Below are 8455 nucleotides of genomic sequence, written 5' to 3' on the forward strand. Positions count from 1 at the left end.
CACAGCAAACAGTAAGATTAGCTACGTTAGCTGCGCGACATGCTAACTCCAAGGATTTCCATATTGTTGTGGGCACAATATAAGAAAAAAAAATCCACTGAATCTTTAGTTCCTCAGATGCTGGGAGTGCATGAAGCCTCTTGTGTTCACTTGTGCAGCCAACAACAAAATATTTTCATTTTCTTTGCTTATGGATGAGACATTTTAATGTTGGTAGAAGTGTCTCTAACAAGTAAATAAACCTGGTGGACAGTGAAGGAAGGCCAAACCAGCTGCTAAGAAGGTGCTTTGTAAACGTGTGACATAAAAAGGTAATGGAAGAAAGGTCTGGACTGAACATGAGGCAATGTCTGAAGGAGAGAATACTTCCATTTGTTGTGGAAATTGGGCTTTGTAAGTTTGTAGACTTTCACAGGTGCAAAAACAAAACCAGCTATAGGGGGTCCTCGACTGACGTGAGAGTTCCGTTCCAATGGATTGACGCAAGTCCGAAATCCATCGAAAATGTAAACAAAGCCGATATCGATCAGTTCTTGAGGAAAAGTCATGAATACCAATTACTTTCATGCATGTATGAGTCATTTTACAAGAAGATAACAGAATATGTTGCACTGTTTTTACAACTTGAGCATTTTTTGATGACTAATTTCATTTCCATAGAGATGTCTTTCCTTTTCTTTGAAGCCCTGCCATCGGAAGAGTCTGACTTGTGCTTGGGAGTCATAATGAAGGGTAAAAAGTTAGCAAATGTAGCACAATCCAAGGTGGCGTACAACTAGCGAATGTAAACAAAGCCGTCTTATAGCACCACGTGATGATGTATTTATCTGCTCTGCTTGTCAAGTAGTTCCATGTAACCAGTTCCGACGTAACAACGAAACGCTGTTACAACCGAGGACCCGCTATATATTACAAACTGAAGGAAAGAGAGAAACCTAAAAAGCGGGATGTGAGATTAGTAAGGAAAGAAGTTAATGAGAAATACATCTAGTCCTTTTCCAGTACTGTTTGTGTCTCTACTGACTCTTCATGTCCGGCAGGTGAACATCGTGTCATGTGACGGGAAGTGTCCGTCCGCCAGCATCTACAACTACAACATCAACACTTACGCTCGCTTCTGCAAGTGCTGCAGGGAAACGGGGCTGCAGCGGCGCTCGGTACAGCTCTACTGCAGTGGAAACGCGACCTGGGTCAGCTACACCATCCAGGAGCCGACCGACTGCTCCTGCCAGTGGTCCTAAACACACTCAGTGTTCACATCTGCAAAAACACAAGACGTAGAAGAAGAAGAAACATCGGCCATGTTGCTTTAGGGCTTTAGGATGTTGGGAGGCTGTGATTAGCAGGACGAGTGAGGGGCTCCGCTGGCAGTAAATGATAACACAGTAAGTCGCTGTGGTGCCTCTGCTGGCAGGGAGGTGGTACTGCAGAACTGCAGGCAGCTACAAAAAATACATTTACTCTCCCAGAGAAGTTAAAAAAAAGACAAGTGTTGCAAACATGCGACACGAGGATGGTGTTTTGATAATATTTTAAATATTTAAAAATATAGGTATTAATAGTTGTGATAGTATTAAATGACATCAGACTGTGCACATTGAAACAATCTTAGGGTGCTTTAATCATCCTCCTGTTCATACTGGCCATTAAAAATCCCCTTTTAATCACAGTTTAACTAATGGGAGACACATTTGTGGTTATCTTACTACAAAATTTTGTACACAAATGACAAATTTCTGTTTCCTGGACACTTAAGGTCTTCTTGCTGAACTTTGTATGTGTTACTGTAACAAAGAGCGAGATATGTATTAAAAAGACAGAACACAGGGGATATTCAGGTCCTCAAAAGGCTTTCAAATATTGATTTTAAAGGTATCAATTTTGTCGATTAATTTTACAATTTAATCGACAAGACATTTTTGTAGCCTAATGCTAGCTGTAGCATTAATTAGAAAAGTTTCCACACATTGTCGCAGATTTCTCTCAAATCTCTTAGAAATGTCATAAAATAACCCTAAAATAATTGAGTATATTTTAAATCCATACATTATCCAGGAATGGCAGTTAGAAGTTTAAAAAAAAAATCATGGATTTTTTTCTCAAAAACTCATTATTAGCATTGCCAGATCTACTTGAATAATTTTAGCAGCAGCAGATTTCCTTCCAGTTTATTGGAGTTGTTTCACATATTCAGATATATTTCATATTTTCAAATAAGATATTGACAAATTAACACTTTTAAAATCCTGCTGTTCAGAGTTAAACCTTCTGCTTTACTGCTTTTCTGTGCTGCCATCTCCCTGCCAGCCTGCAGAGAAAAGAACAATGAAGGAAAAAGTGAAGTTGTTTATTTTCTCTCAGAGCATATCTGAGCTGCAAAGCAACAACAAAAAAATCACATATTTAAAGAAGGTTTTCTTAAAGGGATGCAGATAGTCAGGAAACAAGTTGACATTTTACCCAGAACTCCTCATGTTGTGCCTTGTTTTTGTAAATAATTGAACTCCCTACCTTTCTAAAATAATTTTCAATATCAAATTTTTCTAGATGTTACTCTTAGAGAGACGACAATATAGTGTATATTCAGCGATGTGAAAAATACTTTCTATAATCAACACTAGCGAGTCATATTAACTGATTTAAATCCAGCTGTATGTGGAGCACTTTATTTATTTATTGGAGTTCGATAGCCGTAAACAGTCTGAGAAGAGAAGCATTCGACCCAACTGGAGAACAAACACACACAAGTGGAAACAAAACTCTGATTTATTCCCGATTTCAGAGAAAAGAACATATTAGGAGAACACGGCGGCGTGTTGTAGATGCATGTTTTCTCTGCACTAAATTCTTAACGTGTTACCAACAGGCCCACATGGATAGTGGAGTTAAAGAGGATTTGTATCATACAAGTGTACATTTGCATTTTCAATAAATATTTCTTCCGAAACCTCATCATGGTTTGCTCCGATTATTAGCAGACAGGACGGTGTGCAGGGACCGATTTCATAAAGCGAGTTTACCAAATAAACCAGGGTTATTTCAGTTAGTCTGACTTAATATCGGGTTATTTCAGTTCTGAAGCGAAGGAAAGTAAAGATTTTATCAGTGACTTTTGTATTTTTTTTACTCTAATAGCCAAGGCCACTCGAAAATACTCCAGCTTACAGAAAATGTCATAAATTCCACAGTAAAACATGGTAGTAAGTCTCAAAGTTACCCCAATAGAATGATAAATGCTCCTAAAAGTCAACAGTACAACTTAATAATAACCAGACACAATCCATCTGACATCAAATATTTTGAATATTTGACACTTGAACTTCTCAAATTTGCCTGAAATTTTTGAAGCATAAAATGTTTAATTCACACATTTAAACTTGAGACTGTTTGAAAGAAAATATCTCAGGAACTCTTAATGGTAAAAACACAAAGTTTCACCGTTATTCCTCATATCATGATTCAGAATTTGTAATATCGGACAAGTAAATCAAAAAATCTCAGATTATGGGTCAATTGAAATCTAAAAAGAAAAGACTTGAATCCGTCATAGAAAGTCACATCTTTAAGGACATTAACAGAAAAAAATGCAGATTCTGAATCAAAGGCATTTCAAACATTCTTTTAAAAAATGTGTTGGATGGTGGTTGATGGGAAATTTTCAAAGTCTGAATTTTCACACATCCCATTTCAGATATCCATGAGATCGCTGAGCCGAGGCCCCTGATGATTTACACTTTATTTGTAGTTTTGTTCTGGTTTTCAGATGTTTGTTTTTTCATACCAGTCTCTGCTGGGATGCCGTGAACATCACTGCTGATCGCCGTTATCTTCACTACATGAATGTGGCTCAAATTAGCCTGATAGCGTGACCTTCAGTTGACCCTTAAGGAATTCCTCCAGCCTGACTCATTTTTCATGTTCCTTCAGATCAGATGTTTTCACTTTAATCCTCACTTTACTTAGCGTGTTTTGTCGAACAGGTTGCAGTCAAGATTATTTTTTTTGCTGCCCTCTAGTGGCCAAAACTCTACCACTGCAGCTGTAGCCCTAGCCTAGCCGCTCTAGACCCAGCTCTGAAGACGCAAGGGTCTAGGAACTCTCGACAGGGAGGGAAGGCGGGCTAAAAGGTTGTCTTTCAAATCACTCTGCAGCAGTTGGGTAGGTATACAACCAGTCAGCACAACGAATAGGCTGACGTAGTTCCTAGAGCGCCGGAAATCAGAGGATGCGGGAGTTCGGTGAAGCCTTATTTATACAGTCAATGGGTGAAGCTCAAGTATATTACAGACATGTTAACAGAAAGATTATTCAGAGTCGGTGCTAATGGAGCACAACGACTGTTGTCGTTTTTGTTGCCTGGCAGAGAATTAAATTCGTTGCCGTGGGTTGTCTAGCGCGGCTTGGCTAGTTGTTTCCGGTTGTTTGTCAGAATCGTCGCGCCTCTGTCATCAGTTACGCCCGCCTTCTGACTCTACACTTCATGGTGATTCGTCGGCCAGTTTTAGGAGCATCCAACCTCGAGGCTTACCGAGAGTTCCTAGACCCTTGCGTCCTCAGAGCTGGGTCTAGCACGACTAGGCTACTGTAGCCCTTCATTGGGCAAGTGATAATATTTGGTAACTTCCACCCACATTAAATATGGTGTTCCTCCCACCTCTCAGTGAGGTCGAGAAGCATGTGGTTTTCACCCAGCCAATCAGCTAAAATCACTCTGTGACAGCACGTGACATCATGGCGTTTGACCAATGGAACATATTAAAGTTTCTCTTTGAAGTTGGAAGACAGAGTTGCAGCTCCATCCTCTTCCATATTTGCAGTGGAAATGTCAAAACTAGCCATGGTGAAAGCAAAAAGTTTACTATATTTTCAAGTGTTTTTAATTCCTACCTATTCCATTGGCCTACAGTAAAAAATGTTTTTATTTGTTTGCGTTTTGACGTTGCTACTTTAAAATGCATGAAGTTAGAGCGAGATGAGGGTTTTGATAATAGTACCAGCAAGAATTTAAAACTACCTTCACCCCTGATCTACATCAATAATCAACAATAGAAAAAACTGAATCTTTTGGGGCATTGGGGCTCCAGAGATTTCCAGCAAAACATCAGAATATTAAAAACTGGTTATTGGTTCGTCTTTATTAATTTTAATAGCAACAGCATGCTTTTTAAAATCAAAAACCACTTCAGGTTTCTCATTATTTCCCCGTTGTTTGTTCCTATGATACAAGACTTTAATTTGTGAGTTGTGAGGAGGAGATTTGACCTCTTCCATCGTCTCTACAGCAGCTGTAGGTGTGTCATGCTCCAGCTACTTGGGAAAGACAAGGAAGTCTCTGAACATTGCGAGCCGACTCTGATCAAAGACAACACTGTTTGGCCAGAGTGTGATCCAGACCTGCTCGCTTTTCTCCAGGAACAGCATCATGCTGTTGGATCCACTGCTGTGCTCACACAGAGGGTTGTAGATTGCAAACTACAGAGCAGAATTGACAATTCCTTGTTTAGTTCAGGAGTTCAATAAAACCCTCACTGGCTTGTAAAGCTGGGAGGATATCTAGTTGTGGGGAGTCTTGGGGAATGACAGAATGAATATCTTCATATCCTCCAAGTTTAAAACAACTACAAATCAGTGTATGGGACCTTTAAAATCAAATCACCTCTCATGGCCTGACTTGTCCAGGTGAGTCATGCCTGTGTCTTTGTCGTATGTATTGCCAGTGTTTGTCGTCACCTTATTGAGCAGCAGAGTGGTGTTGGTGTCTGAAGGGCCCAACTGGGTCCAGTCTGAGGTGGTGTGGAGGGAAGCAGAGAACACCACCTGAGCGCTAACTGCAGGAAATCACACAGGTTTCATTACAGCCATAAACTAAATATTTTCTATTTACATTTTATACATAGTTGTAAACAACTCGAGTGAATTCCACACTCATAGAGACACAGATAACCTCAGAAAATAACCAGAAAATAGAATGAATCACTTTCAAACATCACATCCTGCACATGAACATGAATAAAAGCAGATGATAATAATGAAAATAATAATAATAATAATCTTTATTTATCGAGCACTTTATAAAATAAAAATGCTTTCCAAAGCAACAAACTAAAACATACAAAGTAATTTTAAAAGTAATGAATAAAATAATAAAACTTCCCTAAAACCTACCAGTTCAACAAGGCGAAAACAAGACTGATGTGCTTGTTTCTTGGTTCTGGTTGTCAATCTGAAGTCAACCAATAACTTTCTGGCTCAAACAAGTTAAAAGGTTGTTACAGAAATCCAAGCTTCCAAGAAGAAATAAAAGCATGTAAAATGGTCTCTTTATTTTCCACATTCTTAACGTGCTGTAAAAGAGAGCCGACTGAAGTTGGAATCATTTTGGCCATGTGCTGTGATCCAATAATGAAAATATTGAAGGAAACTATTCAGTTTTTGACAGATGTAATGCAGTCATTCAGAGAACAAAGAGGATCTAACAGGGAGATCTGTCTGTACCTAATGGTTTTAAACAACCATTGAAAAACCATTAGGTATCTCAGAAATGGACAAAATTTACAGCATCTGCATATTTTACTGGTTATTTGAAAACTTGGGACAAATACACAATAGTGAACTGACTGATGACACACAAATGCTGCACATCATAATATTAGTAGAGTTTCCAGTGCTTGTTCTTTGATTGAAAAATATGCACTAGATGGAGAAATAAGAAAATGAAAATATCCCTCATTATTTAGCTACATGAAGGTTTCTACAATGGTTTGATGTATGCAATCTTGTAGTGATGTTTTATTTAAACGTGTAAATATGCATTTGGAACATAATGTTCATGAGCAGAGTTGGAATTCTTTAAAAGTTGTAAACAATTCTGCAGCGTCTATCATTTTAACTTATTCATTTTAATTCCCACAGACTCCTTCAAGACCAATAAATATTTCTGAGGGATTTTAATCAGTTTTTGTCTAAAGTGGAAGGAGACTTTTCTTTTTGATTGTTTGTAAGTGTGATACTCAACATGAAAAGCCTGTTATCTTTTCAAACAATCACCAAAACCACTAAGCTGATCAGAGTTGGAACTGTGAAACCAAAAGAATTGTTAGATTTTAACTTTCTTTTGGCCCTTGAACTACTAATCTGTGTGTTTCACCAAATCTAAGTTTAAAACTGTGAACTTTCATCAAAATCACTTCTTTCTGTCTTATTTAAATATGTAACACACACAAATGTGTTTTAAATAACAATGACTAGCTACTTAGAAGTGAACACAGGCTCATCCCAGCACTAGCGGAACAAATCAGAGCCGGGCCGGGGGCGGGGCAAATGACCGGGCCCAAATAATAAAGCTTGTGATAACAACATTTTACAACATACACATGCCCGCAACAGCGGGGCTTACAAGCTTCGGCACCACGGAGAGCGACTGTCATTAAGTCCATCAAACAGACATGAAGTATAACAAACCAAGAGAACAACAAAAACTTTAGGCCATATGGTCAATCTTAATAAAACAACACAAGTTCAGCACCACGGATAGCGACCGCATCATTTTGACACCAATTTTAACTATTTCAACTCAGAGCCTGTATCAGTAGCTATAAAATTTATTAAAACTGGCACAGCGGCCCACATGTTCACAAACACAATTTCAGTGTGAAGTACTATCACTATCTGAAGGGCATACGACGAGCCTTGCGCTCCGCGAACTCGTCCACGATGCTCTGTATGTCCATTTTCTTTGCTCTCTCATTCTCTATGGACAACATGGCAAGTCCACTCGGTCTCTCTTGTCCCACTGTGCTCCTCAAGTGGTTTTTAATGAGTTTTAACTTGGAGAATGAGCACTCAGGGGTTGCAACGGTGACGGGAAGAGTCAAAAATAAAAGGAGGGCGGAGCAAACCTCACTGAATGTAGAAGTTACTGCTGGGTGGTTAACAAGGAGCATTTTTGCCAGGTCCGCAACAGATTTTTGCTTTATCTGGTCCCTGAAACAGGTTCTAAAAGAAAGAAGCTGGCCAGGGAAGCTGGGGGCAATGTCCCGACTGTTGTGCTCACAAAGCCGCCGGGCAGCTTGGTGTAACTCCTCATCTCCTGCTTGCAGTAGTGTGTTGGGGTGAATTGCCTCAAACATATTCACAGTTCCATTTAAGCTGCTGAATCTCTGGGACAGTTGCTGGATGACACTGTCAAGACAGGCATTGAAACGTTCACCCGAAAGTTGCTCTCTGCATCAGTGAGGCAGCTGTCTTCAGAAAGTTCATCGAAGTGACGCTTCACTTTCCTGGCCCTGGTTGCTTCAAACTGCGTTTGACTTCCCCATTTTGTAGCTAGAGCAAGAGTGGCAGACTTAACCTCATCAAAATGCTCCCTAAACTCCATCAAAACATTGATGGCGTTTTGCAGAAGAGTAGATGCTTTCAGAATGTCCGCATCCTTAGCTTGCAGTAACTGTGAGGC

The 8455-nt window shown here is 39.4% G+C and overlaps 1 protein-coding gene across 1 annotated transcript in view; it reads left to right on the forward strand.

Annotated features, from left to right (window-relative positions):
• otog (otogelin) overlaps positions 1–2952 on the forward strand; it is a 95527-nt gene extending 92575 nt beyond the window's left edge. The window contains exon 53 of the mRNA XM_051944368.1: positions 1041–2952. Within this exon, the coding sequence (XP_051800328.1) occupies positions 1041–1241 (201 nt within the window). The 3' untranslated portion in view covers positions 1242–2952. The remainder of the gene's footprint in view (positions 1–1040) is intronic.
• Positions 2953–8455: the final 5503 nt, after the last annotated feature.

This window comes from Acanthochromis polyacanthus, chromosome 2 (assembly GCF_021347895.1).
Source record: "Acanthochromis polyacanthus isolate Apoly-LR-REF ecotype Palm Island chromosome 2, KAUST_Apoly_ChrSc, whole genome shotgun sequence".
In the NCBI taxonomy this organism is placed as follows: domain Eukaryota; kingdom Metazoa; phylum Chordata; class Actinopteri; family Pomacentridae; genus Acanthochromis; species Acanthochromis polyacanthus.